We start from the raw sequence: 25,559 nt of genomic DNA, 5'->3' as shown, positions 1-25,559 counted from the left end.
CTCCACACACAGAGACGCGTACAAAGCTCTCCCTCGCCCTCCATTTTGTAAATCCGACCCCAACTATATCCTCCTGATTCCTGCTTACAAGCAAAAATTAAAGCAGGAAGCAACAGTGACTCGGTCTATAAAAAAGTGGTCAGATGAAGCAGATGCTAAACTACAGGACTGTTTTGCTATCACAGACTGGAACATGTTCCGGGATTCTTCCGATGACATTGAGGAATACACCACATCAGTCACTGGCTTCACTTATAATCAATAAGTGCATCGAGGACGTCGTCCCCACAGTGACTGTATGCACATTCCCCAACCAGAAGCCATGGATTACAGGCAACATTCGCACTGAATTAAAGGGTAGAGCTGCCGCTTTAAGGGTGCGGGACTCTAACCCGGGAGCTTACAAGAAATCCTGATATGCCCTGTGACGAACCATCAAACAGGCAAAGCGTCAATACAGGGCTAAGATTGAATCATACTACACCGGCTCTGACTCTCGTCTTATGTGGCAGGGCTTGCAAACTATTACAGACTACAAAGGGAAGCACAGCCGTGAGCTGCCCAGTGACACGAGCCTACCAGACAAGCTAAATCACTTCTATGCTCGCTTCGAGGCAAGCAACACTGAGGCATGCATGAGAGCATCAGCTGTTCCGGACGACTGTGTGATCACGCTCTCCGTAGCCGACGTGAGTAAGACCTTTAAACAGGTCAACATACACTAGGCTATGGGGCCAGACTGATTACCAGGACGTGTGCTCCGGGCATGTGCTGACCAACTGGCAGGTGTCTTCACTGACATTTTCAACATGTCCCTGATTGAGTCTGTAATACCAACATGTTTCAAGCAGACCACCATAGTTCCTGTGCCCAAGAACACAAAGGCAACCTGCCTAAATGACTACAGACCCGTAGCACTCACGTCCGTAGCCATGAAGTGCTTTGAAAGGCTGGTAATGGCTCAAACCAACACCATTATCCCAGAAACCCTAGACCCACTCCAATTTGCATACCGCTCTTTTGCACTCCACACTGCCCTTTCCCACCTGGACAAAAGGAATACCTACGTGAGAATGCTATTCATTGACTACAGCTCAGCGTTCAACACCATAGTACCCTCAAAGCTCATCACTAAGCTAAGGAACCTGGGACTGAACACCTCCCTCTGCAACTGGATCCTGGACTTCCTGACGGTCCACCCCCAGGTGGTAAGGGTAGGTAACAACACATCTGCCACGCTGATCCTCAACACTGTAGCTCCCCAGGGGTGCATGCTCAGTCCCCTCCTGTACTCCCTGTTCGCCCACGACTGCATGGCCAGGCACGACTTCAACACCATCATTAAGTTTGCAGACGATACAACAGTGGTAGGCCTGATCACCGACAACGACGAGACAGCCTATAGGGAGGAGGTCAGAGACCTGGCCGGGAGGTGCCAGAATAACGACCTATCCCTCAATGTAACCAAGACTAAGGAGATGATTGTGGACTACAGGAAAAGGAGCACCGAGCACGCCCCCATTCTCATCGACTGGGCTGTAGTGGAGCAGGTTGAGAGCTTCGAGTTCCTTGGTGTCCACATCAACAACAAACTAGAATGGTCCAAACACACCAAGACAGTCGTGACGAGGGCACGACAAAGCCTATTCCCCCTCAGGAAACGAAAAAGATTTGGCATGGGTCCTGAGATCCTCAAAAGGTTCTACAGCTGCAACATCGAGAGCATCCTGACCGGTTGCATCACTGCCTGGTACGGCAATTGCTCAGCCTCCGACCGCAAGGCACTTCAGAGGGTAGTGTGCACGGCCCAGTACATCACTGGGGCAAAGCTGCCAGCCATCCAGGACCTCTACACCAGGCGGTGTCAGAGGAAGGCCCTAAAAATTGTCAAAGACCCCAGCCACCCCAGTCATCGACTGTTCTCTCTACTACCACATGGCAAGTAGTACCGGACTGCCAAGTCTAGGACAAAAAGGCTTCTCAACAGTTTACACCCCCAAGCCATAAGAACCCTGGGTAACCAAATGGTTACCCAGACTATTTGCATTGTGTGCCCCCCCTATTTATGCTGCTGCTACTCTCTGTTTATCATATATGCATAGTCACTTTTAACTATACATTCATGTACATACTACCTCAATTGGCCCGACCGACCAGTGCTCCCGCACATTGGCTTAGCGGGCTATCTGCATTGTGTCCCGCCACCCGCCAACCCCTCTTTTTACGCTACTGCTACTGTATGTTCATCATAGATGCATAGTCACTTTAACTATACCTACATGTACATACTACCTCAATAAGCCTGACTAACCGGTGTCTGTATATAGCCTTGCTACTGTTATTTTCAAACGTCTTTTTACTGTTGTTTTATTTCTTTCCCTACCTACACACACACCTTTTAATTCACACTAATGGTGAGAGCCTGTAAGTAAGCATTTCACTGTAAGGTCTACTACACCTGTTGTATTCGGCGCACGTGACAAGTAAACTTTGATTTGATTGGTTCTATTTAGCTACTTTGGAGGCTGCTGTCTGTAATGTGTCTCAATATATTTCATGACGTGTAGTCTAACATGTGCGCAATGATGTCCCAAATTGTTGGTAATGTCATAGGTGGTAATATCTCTCTAGAAGCTGAACTTTCGTCAGTGTTGGGAAATAATTATAGTGTTAAGGTACATTTTGAATGGAGAAAGCTGATCCAAGAGCAGCGCTTCCCTTTCTTTCGATCACTTGAAGACGGTTCTCTCTGCGTTGCGTTTTACATCTTCGGCCGTTGTAGGAAAGATGCTTCGTTAAAACACTCATGTGCCTAAGTTCCATCGCTATTGGGAAACTGGGCCCTAGGGCCCATAGGGTGCCATTTAAGTTGTACCAGACTGAAGTGAAGCAGCACTTTCTCCCCCCCCCCCACACAGGTCAGACGAGGTCAACGCACAGTCCAGACTGAGACCAAGTACATCGAGCTGATGGTGGTGAACGATCATGACCTGGTACGTTCACGTCGACATACAGTGCCTTTGGAAAGTATTCAGACCCCTTGACTTTTTCCACATTTTGTTACATTACAGCCTTATGGATAAAAAAAAAGAAATCCTCATCAATCTACACACAATACCCCATAATGACAAAGCAATAACAGGTTTTTAGAAATGTTAGCAAATGTATTAAAAGTAAAAAACAGAAATACCTCATTTACATAAGTATTCAGACCCTTTGCTATGAGACTCGAAATTGAGCTCCGGTGCATCCCGTTTCCATTGATCGTCCTTGATGTTTCTACAAGTTGATTGGAGTCCACCTGTGGTAAATTCAATTGACAGATCTGGGTAAGGGTACCAAAACATTTCTGCAGCATTGAAGGTCCCCAAGAACACAGTGGCGTCCATCATTCTTAAATGGAAGAAGTTTGGAACCACCAAGACTCTTCCTAGAGCTGTCCACCCAGCCAAACTGAGCAATCAATGTCCTTGAATGGCCCAGCCAGAGCCCGGACTTGAATCCGATCGAAAATCTCTGGAGTGACCTGAAAATAGCTGTGCAGTGACGCACCCCTCCAACATGACAGAGCTTGAGAGGATCTGCAGAGAAGAATGGGAGGAACTCCCCAAATACAGGTGTGCCAAGCTAATAGCGTCATACCCAAGAAGACTCGAGGCTGTAATCGCTGCCAAAGGTGCTTCAACAAAGTAAGAGTAAAGGGTTTGAATACTTATGTAAATGTGATACTTCTGGAGGTTTTTTTATTATACATTTGCATAAATCTAAAAAACAGATTTTGTTTTGTTATTATATGGTATTGTGTGTAGATTGATGAAGGTGGGGAAAAAACTATTTAATACATTTTAGAATAAGGCTGTAATGTAACAAAATGTGAAAAAAGGGTCTGAATACTTTCAGAATGAACGGTGGGCTAGGCATAAAGAGTACCTTCAGAATGTTTTCACACCAGACTGAATTTAAAATGGATCAAATTGAGATTGTTTCACTGATCTACAAACAATACCCCATAATGTTAAAGTGAAAATATGTTGTTTTTTTTAAAGCTGAAATGTTTTGAGTCAATAAGTATTCAACCCCTTTCTTATGGCAATTCTAAATAAGATAAGAAGTAAAAATGTGCTGAAAAGTCACAGAATAACTTGCATAGACTCACTCGTGTACAATAATAGTGTTTAACATTTATTTTTTGATAGGTGGGTAAAAAAACAAAAAACAGACATTGAATATCACTTTGAGCATGGTGAAGTTATTAATTACACTTTGGAAGGTGTATCAATACACCCAGTCACTACAAAGATACAGGCGTCCTTTCTAACTAGTTGCCGGAGAGGAAAGAAACCGCTCAGGGATTTCACCATGAGGCCATTGGTGACTTTAAAACTGTTACAGACTTTAATGGCTGTGATGGGAGGAAACTGAAGATGGATCAACTTTGTAGTTACTTCACAGTACTATCCTAAGTGACATAGAAAAAAGAAGGAAGCCTGTACAGAATAAAAATATTCCAAAACATGCATTCTGTTTGCAACAAGGCACTAAAGTAATACTGCAAAAAAAAATGTACAAAGCAGTTCACTTTTTGGCCTGAATACAAAGTGTTATAGTTTTGTCAAATCCAATACAACACATTACTGAGTACCACTCTCCATATTTTCAAGCATAGTGGTGGCTGCATCATGTTATGGGGATGCTAATCGTTAAGGACTGGGGCGTTTTTTCAGGATTTAAAAAAATTAATGGATTGGAGCTAAGCACAGGAAAAATCTGAGAGGAAAACCTAGTTGTCTGCTTTTCACCAAGCACTGGGAGAATAATTCACATTTTCAGCAGGACAGAAAACCTAAAACACAAGACCAAATCTACACTGGAGTTGCTTACCAAGAAGACAGTGAATGTTTCTGAGTGGCCTGGTTACAGTTTTGACTAAAATTTGCTTTAAAAACTATGGCAAAACCCGAAAATGCTTGTCTAGTAATGATCAACAACTAATTTGACAGAGCTTGAAAAATGTTGAAAAGAGTAATGGGCAAATGTTGCACAATCCATGTGTGGAAATCTCTTAGAGACTTACCCAGAAAGACTGTAATTGCTGCCAACTGACTGGGGGTATTTTATTTTCCATACATTTTTTACAAATGTTAGTATGTTTCTTCCACTTTGACACAGTATTGTGTGTGTTTATTATTGACAAAAAAAATGACAATGAAATCAATTTTAATCCCACTTTGCAACACAGCAAAATGTGGAAAAAGTCGAGGGGGATGTGAATACTTTCTGAAGGCAATGTACATCATTCTATTTTTATTGGAAATCGAAAAGTTAATCGAATGGCCACAACTTACTCGGTTCATGTTGTCATAGAGTGCACTGACATGCCCTACATCAGTGATCATCAGCTCCTGGAGAGCAGCACGACTGCAGTTTTTTTTATCACACCTGATTCAACTAATGATGATCTGAATCAGGTGTGTCACTGTTGAGCAAAAAACCTATAGTGGCTATTGTTAGAGAATTTCCAGCCATCTGGTGATTTTCACTACCTATACGGTTCTCTATTTGAAGTAGAAAGAAGAATCGATATAAATTAAAAAATTAGACATGTTAGCACAATGAAGGCTGAGCCCATGTGAGTGTACAAAGCTGGATTGACATCGAGTTAGCCATTAGACATGTAAAAAACAGAACGTAAGCAGAATCCATGTGGATGAGGCAAGGTAGACCAACAAGACGTGACTGGTCTGGGCCAAAGCTGATCTTCTGAAGGCTACTGGACATGCTCATGGGTTCATCGTACGTAGACAACAACAGGAACATTAGCTAATCAGTTATAGGCACTATTAGACCTGCAGTAGGAGTGTGCATGTCTGTGTGTCACGCCACCAATATAATCTACAGTTGAAGTCGGAAGTTTACATACACTTAGGTTGGAGTCATTAAAACTTGTTTTTCAACCACTCCACACATTTCTTGTTAACAAACTATAGTTTTGGCAAGTCAGTTAGGATATCTACTTTGTGCATGACACAAGTCATTTTTCCAACAATTGTTTACAGACAGATTATTTCCCTTATAATTCACTGTATCACAATTCCAGTGGGTTAGAAGTTTACATACACTAAGTTGACTGTGCCTGTAAACAGCTTGGAAAATTATGTCATGGCATTAGAAGCTTCTTATAGGCTAATTGACATTATTTGAGTCAATTGGAGGTGTACTTGTGTATGCATTTCAAGGCCTACCTTCAAACTCAGTGCCTCTTTGCTTGACATCATGGGAAAATCAAAAGACCTCAGAAAAATTATTGTAGCCCTCCCAAGTCTGGTTCATCCTTGGGAGCAATTTCCAAACGCCTGAAGGCACCACGTTCATCTGTACAAACAATAGTACACAAGTATAAACACCATGGGACCACACAGCCTTCATACCGCTCAGGAAGGAGACGCGTTCTGTCTCCTAGAGATGAACGTACTTTGGTGCGAAAAGTGCAAATCAATCCCAGAACAACAGCAAAGGACCTTGTGAAGATACTAGCGGAAACAGGTACAAAAGTATCTATATCCACAGTAAAACGAGTCCTATATCGACATAACCTGAAAGGCCGCTCAGCAAGGAAGAAGCCACTGCTCCAAAGCCGCCATAAAAAAAGATAGCCTATGGTTTGCAACTGCACATGGAGACAGAGATTGTACTTTTTAGAGGAATGATGAAACTGATGAAACAAAAATAGAACTGTTTGGCCATATTGACCATCATTATGTTTGGAGGAAAAGGGGGAGGCTTGCAAGCCGAAGAACACCATCCCAACTGTGAAGCACGGGGGTGGCAGCATCATGTTGTAGATGGCATCATGAGGCAGGAAAATTATGTGGATATATTGAAGCAACATCTCAAGACATCAGTCAGGAAGTTAAAGCTTGGTCGCAAATGAATAAATGCATTTGGCTAAGGTGTATGTAAACTTCCGACTTCAACTGTATGCCCTAATGTCTGTGCCAATAAGAAAGGACGCAAGATTATGGTGGCCAAGGCTAGAAGGTATCAATCACTTACATAGAAGTGGGGTGACTATGTTATGTAAGGGTAAGACTGTATTAAAGCAAAGTACTAAGAATGGAGAGTCAGTTCTTCCATGGAGTTGCTCGGCTTTGCTACTTTTTGTAATAAACTCTATTTGAATTCGCAAGCTCTGGTATCTGAGAAATATTTGATTCAATATTTCCACGACTCTATCCAAGAGCAGGAATAAGGATCACTGTCCTACGTAATTAAATATTTGAGGTTTTGGTTGTTTATTTATTGTAATTGGTCACTATGGATATCTCTGTTTCTCTCCTCCCACCCACCCTCTGCTCTTGGTCCTTCCCTCTGCCCTGTGCTGTAGTTTGTGCAGCTGCGTCGGTCGTCGTCGCAGACGAGGAACTTTGCCAAAGCGGTCGTCAATATGGCAGACGCGGTGAGAGCCGTCTGCCTCTGCACACATGCAGACACACACACTAGAGGTTGACATTACCTCGGGTTCATGCAGGCTCTGCAGGACTTCCTCAGGAATGGGAATGAAATCCTAATGTCAAGTTTGGGACAGGATCAACAGTCCTCACAGGAACGGGCAGTACAGGAATAATTTTAAACATACTTTTTTTAGGAGGACATGTCAGGGTTATAGAATTGTTGTTGGATCAGGACAGTCCAGGAAAAAAATGGCACTCCCGTGTCAACTGCTAACACACACACACACACACACACACACACACACACACACACACACACACACACACACACACACACACACACACACACACACACACACACACACACACACACACACACACACTCACTCCATATCCACTTTTCCATTGTTATGTTTCCTTGTTACTGTCCGTATTGATCGTCAGGTTTATATCAGTTATGTTGATCATCTATCTAATATACATCATAATCAGTTAAAATTGCGTAGTTGTGAAATTTCTTTCAAATTAACTACTGTTCATTACATCATAGTGTTAGTGAAGTAAATCATGTGTAGTAATCTCTCGTGGCAGCCTTAACATTCAAATGTTGACCAAAACCGAGTAGCTGATTTAGTTCTGGGTGCCACGATTACATGAATAGTTGTTCTGGCAATGGTTGACTTAGTTGCTCATTGTCATCGTGACTCTTTGACCTCAGATCTACAAGGACCAGCTCAACACGCGGATTGTGCTGGTCGCCATGGAGACGTGGTCATCCCAGAACATGGTGTCTGTGGGCAACGACCCCTTGCTGACCCTGAGGGACTTTATGAAGTACAGGAAGGAGAGCATCAAAGAGCGCAGCGATGCCACACACCTCTTCTCGTGGGTTCTCCCCTCATAACACTTGAACCCATACAGACACAATATAATACACACAATAGTCATATTGCCGGAATACCAATGTCCATTCTAGACTTCTATTTCATTCGGTGCTTGATTGATACTGCCTGACGTAAGTGGACAGGGGGAATGTCCAAAGCAACTGTTAAAAGCATGTTATTCAGTGGTGTAAAGTACTTAAGTAAAAATACTTTTAAGTACTACTCAAGTAGTTTTTTGGGGTATCTGTACTTTACTTTACTATTTATATTTTTGACAACTTTTACTCCTGAAGAAAATAATGTACTTTTTACTCCTTACATTTTCCCTGACACACAAAAAGTATTGATTACATTTAACAGGACATAATTATGGCACCTATCAATATAACGCTTTGTCATCCCTACTGCCTCTGATCTGGTGGACTCACAAAACACAACTACTGCGTTTGTAAATTATGCCGGAGTGTTGGAGTGTGCCCCTTTCTGTCCGTAATGAAAAAGAACTTGAAAATTGTGCCATCTAGTTTGCTTAATATAAGGAATTTGATGTATAGCTTTTACTTTGTACTCTTTCTCAAGTATGACAATTTAGTACTTTTTTTGTTTTTTTTTGTTCTACCTTATGTTATTTCTAGTACTACATTGCTAATCATTACTGCGTTGTTGGGTTTAGAGCTGGCAAAGGCATTTCACTGTTCTTGTGCACCGTACATTCAAACTTGATGATAGCTCCTGTTAATCCCTGTGTGTCCTGTAGGGGGAGGACCTTCCAGAGTAGCCGCAGTGGCACAGCCTACATTGGGGGTATCTGTTCCCTCACGCGGGGAGGAGGAGTCAACGAGGTCAGGCCTTTTTTGTATTTACAGTCATTGACTCACCCAACTCCACAAAAGAAGCCTATTAGGGCAGTGCTATTCCAATTCGGAGTACAAGACTCCTGAGGCGTAGCCGAGTGAAACCGCCTGTTTGGAAGAAGCTAAATATACTGCTTGTGTGTGCGTTTTCTCACTTGTCTTGCATGTGTGTGTTTTAGTACGGCAACGTGGGTCCCATGGCCATCACGTTGTGTCAGAGCCTGGGGCAGAACATTGGCATGATGTGGAACAAGGAGCGCCCTACGGCTGGTAAGACCTGCATTCATCCACTTCAATAACTTCTGTACACACTGTCGCAGAAAATAGGACGCAACTCAACCTGGCGCAATGTAAACAGCATAGCAGCTTCTTTTCAAATTCAATCAAATGTTAGTTATTAAGCCCTTTTTTAACATCAACAGTTGTCGCAATGTGTGTAACAGGAAGTACAAAGACCCTGGTCTTGTCCCCCGTCATGTGACGTCCTTGATTCTCTGGCCCTATAGGGGACTGCAGGTGTCCCGACCCATGGCTGGGCTGCATCATGGAGGACACCGGCTACTATCTTCCTAGGAAGTTCTCACGCTGCAGTGTGGATGAGTACCTTCGCTTTCTCCAGCAGGGTGGGGGCAGCTGCCTCTTCAATAAGCCCAGCAAGGTAAGCTCTGGCTGCGGTTGGTTGGAAATGGCGCAGGGAAGGTGGTGGTGGAGGATGTTCCATTCTGGGGAATGCCAGAAAACATTCAAACAAAGGCATTGTTTTTGTTTCTCGTGTTGACTCCTGTCCCCCCTGTTGTGTTCCTTGTAGCTGCTGGACTCTCCAGAGTGTGGCAATGGCTTTGTGGAGGTGGGGGAGGAGTGTGATTGTGGATCCCATGTGGTGAGTCCTACAGTAAAAACCCTTAAGGGCTTCTGAATGCTTCGGGTCGGGTGGTGCCTAGCCGAAATCGGTTAGGCGAACCGAACGAGCGTGCTTGCGTACTCCCTTAAAAGACCTTCGCTTGGGCCTCCCTCCTGCAAGGCTGACTTAGGTCGTCAGGTGAACAGTGTTTCCTCCGACACATTGGTGCGGCTGGCTTCCGGGTTAAGCAGGCGGGTGTTAAGAGGCGGTTCATTTTTCGGAAGACTCATGACGCGACCTTCGACTCCCGAGCCTGTCAGGGAGTTGCAGCGATGAGACAAGTTCGCAATTGGGGGGGAAGAAAAATACAAAAATAACACTTTCGCTTGAAAAACAAGAAAAAAGCAGCAATAGTACTGTTTGTTTTTTGAGATGCTGTAGCCAGTATACACTTCCTCAAAATAGTCAGAAATAATCTAAAATAACTAAAGAAATCTGTCATTCTTTTTGTAGTTTTTCGGAGGAGATCTTAGTCGTGCAGTTTTATATCCAACTAAGGTGTTTGGTGCATTATATCCCAAGTGAAAAAATTTGCATGAAACCAAATCGTCTATCGTAGAATTACATCACACTTCATTAAAGAATCCCTACTGTTGACCAATGACCAACAAAGGGGCATAGACTTCTGTGACCGAATTATTTTTTGTGTACATGAACAGCCTGAAAAACCATTGCTGAAGACAATTTTTTAAAATGTTTTAATCATCATAATATATGCACAAACTGTTCCGAACTGTTTTGAATGGGAAGCATGGCGACGCCTTTAGCCTCTGCGTTTAGTATTGTGTGTTGCTACAAGAGTGTGTGGTATGGTTGCAGGAGTGTGCGCGGAGCGGAGGAGCCTGCTGTAAGAAGTGCACCTTGACCCACGACGCCATGTGCAGCAATGGCCTCTGCTGTAGAGGTTGCAGGGTGAGTACTTACTCTTAAATACACCAGCATTATACTTGTACATGGGTCCACCACTAAGATGACTGTCTTGTTAACTTGTTGCAACTAGACATTTTCCAATTATTATTATTTACTTTTAACTTTAATCAGCCACAGTTTGATTGGCATTTCTGACCGAAGTTTTACGTTACTCTATGCAGTTGTAATTTTCATGTATAATTACCGTCGCCTTTACAATCAAATCGGTGCTGTGAAAATAGTGATGACTTTGTGTGACAGTACGAGCTCAGGGGGGTGACGTGTCGCGAAGTGACCAACGACTGTGACGTCCCGGAGACGTGTCCCGGAGACTCCAGCCAGGTGAGACGGCTAATGCGCTAAGTCAGTGTTCAGGATACCCTCATTTTGTACACTACTATTTTACTCGCAGCGCAAAGCCAACGTGAATATACTGTACAATCCCACACACTGCTTGGTTGCAAAGTTTTAAGTTTTGCAATAACCCCTAAAAAAAAGTAAGCTCTTAGTGTGGGAACTTTTGTTCTTACTAGATGTGCAAGTATATCCTTTTCAAATCAAATGGTATTGGTCACATACACATGGTTAGCAGATGTTAATGCTAGAGTAGCGAAATGCTTCTAGTTTCCGACAGTGCAGTAATGTCTAACAGGTAATCTAACAATTCCCCAACAGCTACCTAATGCACACAAATCTAAAGGGGTGAATGAGAATATGTACATATAAATACGTATATGGATGAGCGATGGATGGTATAATATACAGTATATAGATATGATATGAGTAATGTAAGATGGAAACATTATTAAAGTGGCATTATTTAGTGGTATTGTTTAAAGTGACTAGTGATCCATTTATTAAAGTGGCCAGTGATTGGGTCTCAATGTAGGCAGCAGCCTCTCTGAGTTAGTGATTGCTGTTTAACAGTCTGATGGCCTTGAGATAGAAGCTGTTTTTCAGTCTCTCGGTCCAGGCTTTGATGCACCTGTACTGACCTCGCCTTCTGGATGGTATCAGTGTGAACAGGCAGTGGCTTGGGTGGTTGTTGTCCTTGATGATCTTTTTGTCCTTCCTGTGACATCGGGTGCTGTAGGTGTCCTGGATGGCAGGTAGGTTCCCCCCCCGGTGATGCATTGTGTAGACCGCACCACCTTCTGGAGAGCCTTGAGGTGTAGGGCGGTGCAGTTGCCGTATCAGGCTGTGATACAGCACGATATGTAGGAGTTTGTCAGGGTTTCAGCCTCCTGAGCCAAATTTCTTCAGCCTCCTGAGGTTGGAGAGGCGCTGTTGTGTCTATGTGGGTGGACCACACTGTCTATGTGGGTGGACCATTTCAGTTTGTCTGATGTGTATGCCGAGGAACTTAAAACTTTCCACCTTCTCCACTGCTGTCCCTTCGATGTGGATAGGAGGGTGCTCCCTCTGCTGTTTCCTGAAGTCCACGATCATCTCCTTTGTTTTGTTGACGTTGAGTGAGAGGTTGTTTTCCTGACACCACACTCCGAGTGCCCTCACCTCCTCCCTGTAGGCGGTCTCATTGTTGTTGGCAATCAAGCCCACTACTGTTGTCGTCTGCAAATTTGATGATTGAGTTGGAGGCGTGCATGGCCACGCAGTCGTGGGTGAACAGGGACTACAGGAGGGAGCTGAGCACGCACCCTTGTGGGGCCCCAGTGTTGAGGGTCAGCGAAGTGGAGATGCCTACCTTAACCACCTGAGGGCGGCCAGTCAAAGTCCAGGACCCAATTGCACAGGGTGTGGTTGAGACCCAGGGCCTCCAGCTTGATGATGAGCTTGAAGAGTACTATGGTGTTGAATGCTGAGCTGTAATCAATGAACAGCATTCTTACAAAAGTATTCCTCTTGTCCAGATGGGATAGGACAGTGTGCAGTGTGATGCCGATTGCATCGTCTGTGGACCTGTTGGGGCGGTATGCAAACTGAAGTGGGTCTAGGGTGGCCGGTAAGATGGCGTCGTGGTCGGATTTGCCCGAGGGCAGGGGAGGGCTCTGTATGCATTGCGGAAGTTAAAGTGGCAGTGATCGAGTGTATTACCCTTGCGAGTACTGCAATCAATATGCTGATATAATTTAGGTAGCCTTGTTCTTAAATTTGCTTTGTTAAAATCCCCAGCTACAATAAATGCAGCCTCGTGATATATGGTTTCCAGTTTACATAGAGTCCAGTGAAGTTACCGGATGGCCGTGTTGGTGTCTGCTTGATGGGGAATGTACAGAGCTGTGACGATAACTGACAAGAATTCTCTTGGGAGGTAATATGGCCGGCATTTGATTGTAAGGAATTCTAGGTCGGGTGAGCAGAAGGACTTGAGTTCCTGTATGTTGTTATGATAACAGCATGAGTCGTTAATCATATAGCATACACCCCCGCCCTTCCTCTTCCCAGAGAGGTGTTTATCTCTGTCGGCTCAATGCATGGAGAAGACCACTGGCTGAACCGATTCCGACATCTCCCGAGAGAGCCACGTTTCCTTGAAACAGAGAATATTAGTCTCTGATGTTTCTCTGGAAGGTAACCCTTGCTCGAATTTCGTCTACCTTGTTGTCAAGCGATTGGACATTGGCGAGTAGTATACGCCGCTTCGTTTGCCCCTTCTGCAGCGCTGTTGTTTTGGGTCGGCTTCTGTGATTTAGATCCATTGTCCTGGGTGGTGGTCCAAATAGAGGATCTGCTTCGGGAAAGTCGTATTCTTGGTCGTAATGTTGGCAAGTTGCCGTCGCTCTTATATTCAATAGTTCTTCCCGGCTGTATGTAGTAAGGCTTAAGATTTCCTTGGGTAACAATGTAAGAAATAATACTCTAAAAACAAAAAAAAATATGGCATAGTATCCTAAGGACTCGAAGCAGGGCGACCATCTCTGTCGGGGGCCATCTTGGTGGTAGGCTGCTCCTTGCTGGGATGTAGACTACCATACTTTGACTATGTACAATTGAACATGTCAATGAGGCTAATTTATACACTCTGTTGTTCCTCTTCTGCAGTGTCCTCATAATGTCCACAAACTGGATGGTTACATGTGTGAAGCTGGCCAGGTAACTGAATCCAACATAAAGGCTTTTATGACCAAATTTTTTGTCTGGATCTGTGTCTTTTTTGTTGTTGTAGATATACAAATAATACTGTACCTCTAATACATATAATACTCTCTTGTACTCTCTCTCGATCTCTCCTCTCTGTCTATCTCTCTCACTCTCCTCTCTCTCCCAGGGTCGTTGTTTCGGAGGTCGCTGTAAGACCAGAGATGGACAGTGCAGAGGTCTCTGGGGCCACAGTGAGTAATAACAAAGATTATCTATATACTGACGATATACTGGTCTGACCGCTCTAACAATGGAAATGACCATCCAGGCTGTATCACAAACGGCTGTGATTGGGAGTTCCATCGGGCGGCGCACAATTGGCCCAGCATTGTCCGGGTTTGGCCGGTGTCGGCCGTCATTGTAAAATAATAATTTGTTCTTAACTGACTTGCCTAGTTAAATAAAGGTTGAATATTATATATATTTTTTTTTAAATACAATACAATAAAATATTCACCTCCATACAGAAATCTCAATTTGGGCTGCTTTTCTACTTTTAATGTTACTGCCCTCTGCTGGATATGTCAGGAATTGCAAGGCAGTGCAATTTATAGGTCCACACTCATTTATATTATAGGTCCTGAAATACTCACAGTTGTCATGTTATAATTCACACCACACATTTATGATGATGATGCCATGACATTGCCATCAGTTAAGTACTGCAATAAAGTATAGTGAAGTGAAATAACATGGTGCTGCAAAACGTGTGTGTGTGTGCTTTTGCGTGTGTTTCAGACTCAGCCGACCGTTTCTGCTATGAGAAGCTGAACTCCGAGGGCACAGAGAAGGGCAACTGTGGCCGTGACGCCAGTGGCCAGGGCTGGGTGCAGTGCAACAAGCAGTGAGTGACCACAGACCTCTTTAAACCTCACACTTTCTTATGTACACCGTGTACCTCACTCTCAAAGCACACGCCATGTTTGACACATTGTCCTGGGCAGAAACTTCTCTCTCTCTCTCTCCCCCCTCTCTTTTTCTTTCTCTCGCTCCCTCCCCTCTCTCTCACTCACTCTCTACTCCCTGCCCCTCTATCTCGCTTTCTCTTCTTCTTCCGCTCTCTTTCTCTCCCTCCCTCTGTATCTTTGTGTCCTCCCCCTCTCAGGGATGTGCTCTGTGGGTTCCTGCTGTGTACTAACATGTCTGCTAAGCCGAGGTTTGGAGATCTGCAGGGGGACCTCACTAGCCTAACCATCTACCACCAGAACAGATACCTGGACTGCCGGTGAGCCCGAAAGAGAGAGAGAGAGAGAGAGAGAGAGAAAAAGTGAGAGTGTGTGAAATTAGGAGAGCAAAAACAAGTGTAAGTGACAGAGGAATGAGGTTGAGGTGAAAGTGATAAGGGGAGAAGAGGAAGAGTGATAAAGGAGAGAAAGAGCGAGGTCAACTGATCCTGTAAGGAAGGAAAGGATGTGAGTTAAACAGACACCTCGCTATCTGCCACAGTGATCAAATAGGTTTGATGGACTGTTGTTCAGTAACCTTACCGTGTGTGTGTGTGCTTAAACATTTTTACACTCCTGCAACAGTAAGGATTTCTTGCAGTTGTGTTAATTCACATGATGTTCTCGTACACTGATTGCTTGCAAAGTTACTTTTATATTTCAAAATGCCCTAGTTTTAATATTTTTGAAGTATAAATATGTGATACATAAATATTCTTAAAGTATAATATGATGCCAGTGCTTTTATTTGGGCCGTAGCTGTCAAGAGCGCAGTATCAGCACCTCTAATTTCTGGTGAGTTACGCACCAGTTTCTCTATAAATCAAAGTAGCCTATCGTCGGACTAGATTCACACACCGAGGCAAAAAAAATGTAGATCAAAACGGGATCTGCATTGAATAGCGATAGTGAGCGGGCATTAATTTCCTGATAACTGGTTTGCGGCTAGTCTGTCAATCTGTGCGTGACAGTAGACCGTTCGAGATTGTGCCAACCTAAATGCAACATGACGCACTCTTCCAAATTGTCAAATTAGGGTTTGTAAGGTCATGGAAATTAGTTTCCTATTTTTTGTGAATGCACACTTTTACGTATCAGTCATCATTGGAATGACTCTTCAGTGTCTGTCTGCGTGTGCCAGTCGGAGTGGGCCGTTGCCGGAAGAGCGAGACCTTTCAGCAGCAGGTATAAAATAATGACAGACAACAGACTACAGACAACAGATTATCTCGCGAGTTTTCTATCTCTAACTAAGCATTAATGTGGTTGTCGCCTTTCCACCGGCTCTATAGTAGAGGGCCTAAATAAATCTGGACCATTTGGATGATAGGGATTCCCCTCAGTTAAACAGTAGGCAGCGATGTAATTGCGGCAACATTACAAATATTCCAATAGCCCAACTGGCAAATAACTTGCTGTGCACAGATCTCCCCTGAAACATGAATATTTGAGCCTTATATATAAACACATCTAGTTAGATAGCCTATCTTACTTTGAAGTAGCCTACCGTTTCCGTTTAATCCCTGATTCATTTCAATTAGGGAATCCTTTTTTATAAAGACCAAAGTATTTGGTTGTAATGTTGCAGTATTTTATATGAAGGGTAGCAACCATCCTCCAGGATAGCTTAAGGGCTTTTGTTCAAGATCTTGTCTAACCACATTGAAGCCTAAACATCAGCTGCTCAACAGGACCTTGGTAAGCAGACTTGGGTGTTTTCAGGGCTGGATCAAAAGCCAGGCTTGCACATCCAGGAGCTGCACAGATAGAGAGTTGACCAACTGTTGACATGTGACTAACAGTGCAGTTCTACTTGGGGGGGGTGGGGGGGGGTTTAAGTGCCTTGATCAATGGCACAACGGCAGGAGATGGAAGGCCTACGTGGGATCAGACACGCAGCCTGCCAGTGTAAAAAAAAAAGAAGCTTACTTTTACATGTAGGCTATAATAACGGTAATACAAATTTGGTTGAAGGTCATGGAGAACTCATGGAAAAAGTGTATGAACCTGTAACAGTGAATAATCAGAGATCTCTATAGCAAAATGTAATTTGCGAATTTCGGTGGGCATAGTCTGATGGACCGACGTGGAGAAAGACAGCTCCTCCACCTCTTTCATCCCAAGTCAACTTCTTTCATCCCAAGTCGAGCACTGGACATACCAATATGATGAGCGTTGTTCAGTTAGTGGCCCATTCTAACCACCTGGTCCTGTGTTGGTTCAGTGGCGGCCACGCGGTGCTGGAGGATGGCTCGGACCTGGGCTATGTGGAGGACGGGACGCCTTGCGGTCCCAACATGATGTGCCTGGACCGCCGCTGCCTCCCGGTGCCCACCTTCAACCTCAGCACCTGCCCCGGATCCAGCATCTGCTCCCACCATGGGGTGAGTTGGCCCGCCATGTTGTGGCGTCACTTGGGGAGGTTTGGATTAACAATGTGTTGACCTGGGTCGTATTCATCAGTCACCAAGCAAAATAAAACAGAGGGACTGTCTGTACTTTAAACATTTTGCTATGGTGTGCCCTACTAAACACACACACCTGAATTCAGAGTTGTTTGGGTTGAGTGTAGGATTTGTATCTCGATACTACTAATATTGGTTGTTGTTCATGATATGTATTCCAAATCAAATCAAATGTATTTGTCACATACACATGGTTAGCAGATGTTAATGCGAGTGTAGCGAAATGCTTGTGCTTCTAGTTCCGACAATGCAGTAATAACCAACGAGTAATCTAACCTAACAATTCCAAAACTACTACCTTATACACACAAGTGTAAAGGGATAAAGAATATGTACATAAAGATATATGAATGAGTGATGGTACAGAACGGCACAGGCAAGATGCAGTAGATGGTATTGAGTACAGTATATACATATGAGATGAGTAATGTAGAGTATGTAAACAAAGTGGCATAGTTTAAAGTGGCTAGTGATACATGTATTACATAAAGATGCAGTAGATGATAGAGTACAGTATATACATATACATATGAGATGAATAATGTAGGGTATGTAAACATTCCTTAACTGTTCTGATAATACTATTCATGTTAATTCACACAATTCATTCATTGATTGTTGATGAAGTCATGTTCTTGTGGTTTTGAAATGCTGTTAGATTGTGTTGTTCATTTTTATTGACCCCCCCCCCCCTCTCTCTCTCCCCAGACCTGCAGTAATGAGGTGAGGTGTATTTGTGACGCGGACTACACTGGGAAAGACTGCAGCGTCTATGACCCAATCCCTGACCCCACCCCTCCAGAGGGCCCTGAGAAATATAAGGGTTCGTACCTTGCCACTCCCTACATTCTACATTAGTATACTATCTCCCTACATTAGTATACTATCTCCCTACATTAGTGTACTATGTCTCAAAACATCCCTGAGAATGTCTCAATGTCCATGAGGTGGGGATTATCATTTTTCACTTTTATTAACAATGTATTGGTTTAAATAGACCTGAAAAATCAACACCTGTTGCTTTCATGATTACTGAAGAACACAGAGAAAAAAGAAACATTTTTTTTTGAAAGAATGATGTTTAGCAATAACAGTTTACCAATGCAAATGAATAGTGACTGTTCTATTATTCTAGTGCAGGCCTCAATGAAAGTTTTCAATTTGGATAACATGGAGAACTACCTTGAGAAGTGCTGGAAAATGAGCACGAGCACTGGCAACCTCAAGAAAAGGACTTTGGCATTGTGAAATCATGCAGAAGTCCCTTTATGAAACACACAAATGAAATTGGCGCAGTACAGTGGGAAGGACAGTAGATACACATTTGGAATGAACATGTTTTGTTTATTGGACAATTCTAGAAGCCCCAGTGAGGTTTTGGGATCAAGACATTGTTTCCTTCTCTGACTGAGGCAATTGAAAAAAGTTAGCGCAACATTTGAAAAGAGGGGCAATTAAATAAAGAAATCAAATGACATTGAGAGTGGATTTTAATTAGCTCGACTGGAATTGCAAATGACCTTTTCAATTCCACTTTCAACAAATGAAACAAGAAGCAGACAGTTTGATAGACGTCTTCCATACATACCCATTTGATCAGACATTTTGATGTAGAATTTAGATAGAAAATAAGTCACTGACAACATGACGGTTATATGTGAGTGCAATTTAAATTGTTGTTGTTAAAATATATACACTGCTCAAAAAAATAAAGGGTACACTAAAATAACACATCCTAAATCTGAATGAATGAAATATTCTTATTAAATCCTTAAATCTTTACATAGTTGAATGTGCTGACAACAAAATCACACAAAAATGATCAATGGAAATCAAATTTATCAACCCATGGAGGTCTGGATTTGGAGTCACACTCAAAATTAAAGTGGAAAACCACACTACAGGCTGATCCAACTTTGATGTAATGTCCTTAAAACAAGTCAAAATGAGGCTCAGTAGTGTGTGTAGCCTCCGCATGCCTGTATGACCTCCCTACAACGCCTGGGCATGCTCCTGATGAGGTGGCGGATGGTCTCCTGAGGGATCTCCTCCCAGACCTGGACTAAAGCATCCGCCAACTCCTGGACAGTCTGTGGTGCAACGTGGTGTTGGTGAATGGAGCGAGACATGATGTCCCAGATGTGCTCAATTGGATTCAGGTCTGGGGAACGGGCGGGCCAGTCCGTAGCATCAATGCCTTCCTCTTGCAGGAACTGCTGACACACTCCAGTCACATGAGGTCTAGCATTGTCTTGCATTAGGAGGAACCCAGGGCCAACCGCACCAGCATATGGTCTCACAAGGGATCTGAGGATCTCATCTCAGTACCTAATGGCAGTCAGGCTACCTCTGGCGAGCACATGGAGGGCTGTGCGGCCCCCCAAAGAAATGCCACCCCACACCATGACTGACCCACCGCCAAACCGGTCATGCTGGAGGATGTTGCAGGCAGCAGAAAGTTCTCCACGGCGTCTCCAGACTCTGTCACGTCTGTCACATGTGCTCAGTGTGAACCTGCTTTCATCTGTGAAGAGCACAGGGCGCCAGTGGCGAATTTGCCAATCTTGGTGTTCTCTGGCAAATGCCAAACGTCCTGCACGGTATTGGGCTGTAAGCACAACCCCCACCTGTGGACGTCGGGCCCTCATACCACCCTCATGGAGTCTGTTTCTGACCGTTTGAGCAGACACATGCACATTTGTGGCCTGCTGGAGGTAATTTTGCAGGGCTCTGGCAGTGCTCCTCCTGCTCCTCCTTGCACAAAGGCGGAGGTAGCGGTCCTGCTGCTGGGTTGTTGCCCTCCTACGGCCTCCTCCACATCTCCTGATGTACTGGCCTGTCTCCTGGTAGCGCCTCCATGCTCTGGACACTACGCTGACAGACACAGCAAACCTTCTTGCCACAGCTCGTATTGATGTGCCATCCTGGATGAGCTGCACTACCTGAGCCACTTTTGTGGGTTGTAGACTCCGTCTCATGCTACCACCAGCATTCAAAAGTGACCAAAACATCAGCCAGGAAGCATAGGAACTGAGAAGTGGTCTATGGTCACCACCTGCAGAACCACTCCTTTATTGGGGGTGTCTTACTAATTGCCTATAATTTCCACCTGTTGTCTTTTCCATTTGCACAACAGCATGTGAAATTTTTTGTCAATCAGTGTTGCTTCCTAAGTGGACAGTTTGATTTCACAGAAGTGTGATTGACTTGGAGTTACATTGTCTGGTTTAAGTGTTCCCTTTATTTTTTTGAGCAGTGTATATTTGAGAGAGAGTAGATTAATGTATAGTTGGACTCCAGTACCTATACATTGGACACAGAATATATATTTGTGACAACATTTTTATTCAAAATTGCTAAAAGGAAAATCAAATTTAATGAACCATGAAGAATGGAATAAAAAGCAAAAATCCCTTGCAATCTGAAACTAACAGGATTTTAAAAGCCCTCTTTGCTGGGTGGAGATTATTTATGCAGAAATGAAGTAATAGGTGTTTACATGCCACACTTACCACTGTCTCAATGAGATTTTATTTCTATTCGATTGCTTGAGCTGATGACGGGTGCATTCATGTAGTCTCAACCCGGTGCTCGTATGTAAGGTCCACCCGCCTGTCTGTATATGATTGTGATATAAATATTGATTTAAAAGTCCTGAAATGGACAGGATGCTTACCAAACCTGCTATCCAGCTGGCCACTTAGCTCATATCCTTCAGCACAAGGAAAATAAACCAAAAATCATCCGACTTGCAAACTGACTTTAACTGATAGTCAGAATCGATACACAAATATTGATATACAGTGTCTTCAGAAAGTCATACCCCTTGACCTATTTCACATTTTATATTACAGCCTGAATTCAAAATGAATTACATTATTTTGCCTTCTCATCTATCAACACACAGTACCTTATAACGACAAAGTGAAAATATGTTAGAAATGTTAGCAAATTTATTGAAAATTAAATTCAGAAATATCAAATTAACATACATTAAGTATTCACACCCCTGAGTCAATACTTTGTAGGAACACCTTTTGGTAGCGATTACAACTGTGAGTCTTTCTGGGCAAGTCTCTTTTTGAGAGCTCCCCACACCTGGATTGTGCAACATTTGCCCATTTATTATTTTCAAAATTCTTCATGCTCTGTCAAATTGGTTGTTGATCATTGCTAGACAACCATTTGTAGATCTTGCCATAGATTTTCAAGTAGATTTAAGTCAAAACTGTAACTCAGCCACTCAGGAACATTCACTGTCTTCTAGGTAAACAACTCCAGTGTAGATTTGGCCTCATGTTTAGATTATGGTCCTGCTGAAAGGTGAATGCATTTCCCAGTGTCTGGTGTAAAGCAGACTGAACCAGGTTTTCCTCTAGGATTTTGCCTCTGCTTAACTCTATTCAGTTTGTTTTTTTTTATCCTGAAAAACTCCCCAGTCCTTAACAATTACAAGCACACCCATAACATGATGCAGCAACCACTTTACTTGATCATATGGAGAGTGATACTCAGTAATGTGTTGTATTGGATTTTCCCCAAACATAATACTTTGTATTCAGGACAAAAATTGAATTGCTTTGTATTCAGGACAAAAAGGAGGGTGGTGCTTGGAATCATTGTTCTTCCTCTGTCAACCATGGTTACCTGCAAGGAGACACGTGCCGTCATCATTGCTTTGCACAAAAAAGGCTTCACAGGCAAGAATATTGCTGCCAGTAAGATTGCACCTAAATCAACCATTTATCGGATCATCAAGAACTTCAAAGAGAGTGGTTCAAATGTTGTGGAGAAGGCTTCAGGGCACCCAAGAAAGTCCAGCAAGCACCAGGACCATCTCCTAAAGTTGATTCAGCTGCGGGGATCGGGGCACTGCCAAAACAGAGCTTGCTCAGGAATGGCATCAGATAGGTGTGAGTGCATCTGCACGCACAGTGAGGTGAAGACTTTTGGAGGATGGCCTGGTGTCAAGAAGGGCAGCAAAGAAGCCACTTCTCTCCAGGAAAAACATCAGTGACAGACTGATATTCTGCAGAAGGTACAGGGATTGGACTGCTGAGGACTGGGGTAAAGTCATTTTCTCTGATGAATCACCTTTCCGGTTGTTCGGGGCATCCGGAAAAAAGCTTGTCCGCAGAAGACAAGGTGAGCGCTACCATCAGTCCTGTGTCATGCCAACAATAAAGCATCCTGAGACTATTCATGTGTGGGGTTGCTTCTCAGCCAAGGGAGTGGGCTCACTCACAATTTTGCCTAAGAACACAGCCATGAATAAAGAAGGGTACCAACACATCCTCCGAGAGCAACTTCTCCCAACCATCCAGGAACAGTTTGGTGACGAACAATGCTTTTTCCAGCAGGATGGAGCACCTTGCCATAAGGCAAAAGTGATAACTAAGTGGCTCGGGGAACAAAACATTGATATTGTGGCTCCATGGCCAGGAAACTCCCCAGACCTTAATCCCATTGAGAACTTGTGGTCAATCCTCAAGAGGTGGGTGGACAAACAAAGCCCCACAAATTCTGACAAACTCCAAGAATTGATTAGGCAAGAATGGGCTGCCATCAGTGTGGCCCAGAAGTTAATTGACAGCATGTCAGGGCGGATTACAGAGGTCTTGAAAAAGAAGGGTCAACACTGCAAATATTGACTCTTTGCATCAACTTCATGTAATTGTCAATGAAAGCCTTTAACACTTATGAAATGCTTGTAATTATACTTCAGTATTCCATAGTAACATCTGACAAAAAATAGACATTGAAGCAGCAAACTTTGTGGAAATTAATATTTGTGTCATTCTCAAAACTTTTTCAAAACTTTTGGCCACAACTGTACAATGTTGTTGATCCATCCTCAGTTTTTTCCTATCAAAGCCATTAAACTCTTAACTGTTTTAAAGTCACCATTGGACACATTGAGAAATCCCTGAGCGGTTTCCTTCCTCTCCGCAACTTAGTTAGGAAGCACGGCTGTACCTTGGAAAGGACTGGGTGTATTGATACACCATTCAAAGTGTAATTAATAATTTCAACATGCTCAAAGGGATATTCAATGTCTGCTTTTTTTATTTTTTTAACCCTTTTTAACCAATAGGTGCCATTTGTGAGGCATGGGAAAGCATCCCTGGTCTTTGTGGTTGAATCTGTGTTTGAAATTCACTGCTCGGCTGAGGGACCTTACAGATAATTGTATGTGTGGGTTACAGAGAGGAAGTAGTAAAAAAAATCATGTTAAACACTATTATTGCGCACATAGAGTGAGTCCATGCAACCTATTATGTGACTTGTTTAGCACATTTTTCCTCCTGAACATATTTAGGCTTGCCATAACAAAGGGGTTGAATGATATTTCAGCTTTTCGTTATTTTTTTATTAATTTGTAAATATTTTGAAAAACATAATTCCACTTCCAAATTACGGGGTATTATTGTTTGTTGGCCAGTGACAAAAAAACTCAATTGAATACATTTTTAATTCAGGCTGTAACAGAACAAAATGTTGAAAAAGTCAAGGGGTGTGAATACTTTGAAGCCACTGTGAAACTACTAAATACTCCTGTGTTTATAATGGATTAAAAAACGCAGCACTGTTCAGTTTGTGTGTTTTTCCGAGAGAAATTCCCCACCTCGAAACAGCATCTGTTATTTCCTTGTAGTTTGGTCCTGAGACATGCACGTAAGACAGAAAAGGGTTGAACAGGCAGAAGTATCACGTTGTCCTCTTCTCCACCTCTTTCTCCCGGCTCTCTAAACTGTTCAGAAGGTGTACAGCGTTTCTTCTGGTTCTCTGAAGTCTGCTGGGTGGTCTTCTTTTTTTGTTGTTGGTCCTCCCCATCTTTTTTACCCCCCCCTCTCCCCCCCTCCCTCTACGCAGGTCCCAGTGGCACCAATATCATCATAGGCTCCATCGCAGGGGCAATTCTGTTGGCAGCTATAGTCCTAGGGGGGACCGGATGGGGATTTAAGTAAGAGTTCTATCTGGAATGCCTCTGAGTGTTGCAATTGTATGCTATAAGGTTGACATGCTTGTAAGCTATGCCAGCATACTATGCTATCCAAGTGATTTTCTCAAATGGTAGGTTAAGGCAGTCCTGTACTGTTGTCATTAGAATCCTGATTCTTTGCCTGTCTGTTCTTGCGCTAAGTTTCTAGCAAAGCAGGGACTGCATGTGTTCATATCACTACAATATGACCCAAAAATATAGCCAAAAGGTAAATTCTCTCTCTCTCTCTCTCTCTCTCTCTCTCTCTCTCTCTCTCTCTGTGTTGCCATGGATACAGGAACATCCGAAGAGGAAGGTATGACCCCGCCCAACAGGCTATGGTCTGATGGGAACTCATCCCAAATTACCCCCCATGTTTCATTCACCCTAGTCCCGAATCCTATAGTCCCTCATCCATATAGGCACCTATCCTGCTATCTCTATCCTAACCCATTTCAATTAGGCTAGTCCCACTATCTCTAGTCTCTTATCCTAGTACCCAAATCCTGGGTGCTAGTTTGTAAAGTTTGCTTAATTTTTGTATTACAATTCAATATAAAAATGTACTTTCCATGTACCCTATCCACGCCTGTTAAATCCCATTTCACACCCTAGTTTCTTACATATGTATACTATATAATACCACTATTTCACTGGGCTCCTCCCAATGGACTTCACTACCATTCATATGGACAGTTTTACCAGATACAGGTTGAGGCCTAGTCCTGGACTAAAATGCACTTTCAATGGAGATTTTTTAAATCGAGGACTAGGCTTAATCTGGGTCTGGCAAACCGGTCTATAGTGTTTAGCCGCTATCTGTATAGGCAGTTTGCGTTTTGCGTCCCACAGCCACATATCACACTGTCGTGTCAGCCCACACTGGCTCTGTATGGTTGACTTCGATTGGCTGTCCTGGATACCCAATCAGATGAGGCAAATAAAAGCTGAACAAGTATTTTTGAAGTGAGAGTGTCGGTTGTCAATAGTACATCACACAAATAATTACAAGCATTAAGCCGATGGATCGCCTATGAGCAGTGGGCCCTCTCTTTGACACAGCGTAT

The 25,559-nt window shown here is 43.3% G+C and overlaps 1 protein-coding gene across 2 annotated transcripts in view; it reads left to right on the top strand.

The window, feature by feature from the left end:
* adam11 (ADAM metallopeptidase domain 11) overlaps positions 1–25,559 on the top strand; it is a 54,492-nt gene that overhangs the window by 25,081 nt on the left and 3,852 nt on the right. The window contains exons 9-25 of one of the 2 annotated variants that reach the window (XM_036946550.1): positions 2,919–2,993; positions 7,385–7,456; positions 8,170–8,336; positions 9,093–9,177; positions 9,369–9,459; positions 9,696–9,847; positions 9,998–10,069; positions 10,910–11,002; positions 11,261–11,341; positions 14,003–14,053; positions 14,229–14,292; positions 14,840–14,945; positions 15,207–15,326; positions 17,270–17,429; positions 18,219–18,333; positions 24,384–24,474; positions 24,791–24,808. In XM_036946550.1, coding sequence (XP_036802445.1) covers positions 2,919–2,993; positions 7,385–7,456; positions 8,170–8,336; positions 9,093–9,177; positions 9,369–9,459; positions 9,696–9,847; positions 9,998–10,069; positions 10,910–11,002; positions 11,261–11,341; positions 14,003–14,053; positions 14,229–14,292; positions 14,840–14,945; positions 15,207–15,326; positions 17,270–17,429; positions 18,219–18,333; positions 24,384–24,474; positions 24,791–24,808 — 1,613 coding nt within the window. Of the gene's footprint in view, positions 1–2,918; positions 2,994–7,384; positions 7,457–8,169; positions 8,337–9,092; positions 9,178–9,368; positions 9,460–9,695; positions 9,848–9,997; positions 10,070–10,909; positions 11,003–11,260; positions 11,342–14,002; positions 14,054–14,228; positions 14,293–14,839; positions 14,946–15,206; positions 15,327–17,269; positions 17,430–18,218; positions 18,334–24,383; positions 24,475–24,790; positions 25,451–25,559 lie in introns of those variants that run through there. The other variant, XM_036946549.1, reaches the window with a different exon arrangement.

This window comes from Oncorhynchus mykiss, chromosome 16 (assembly GCF_013265735.2).
Source record: "Oncorhynchus mykiss isolate Arlee chromosome 16, USDA_OmykA_1.1, whole genome shotgun sequence".
Lineage (NCBI taxonomy): Eukaryota > Metazoa > Chordata > Actinopteri > Salmoniformes > Salmonidae > Oncorhynchus > Oncorhynchus mykiss.
This window is presented reverse-complemented; position numbering and strand designations above follow the sequence as displayed.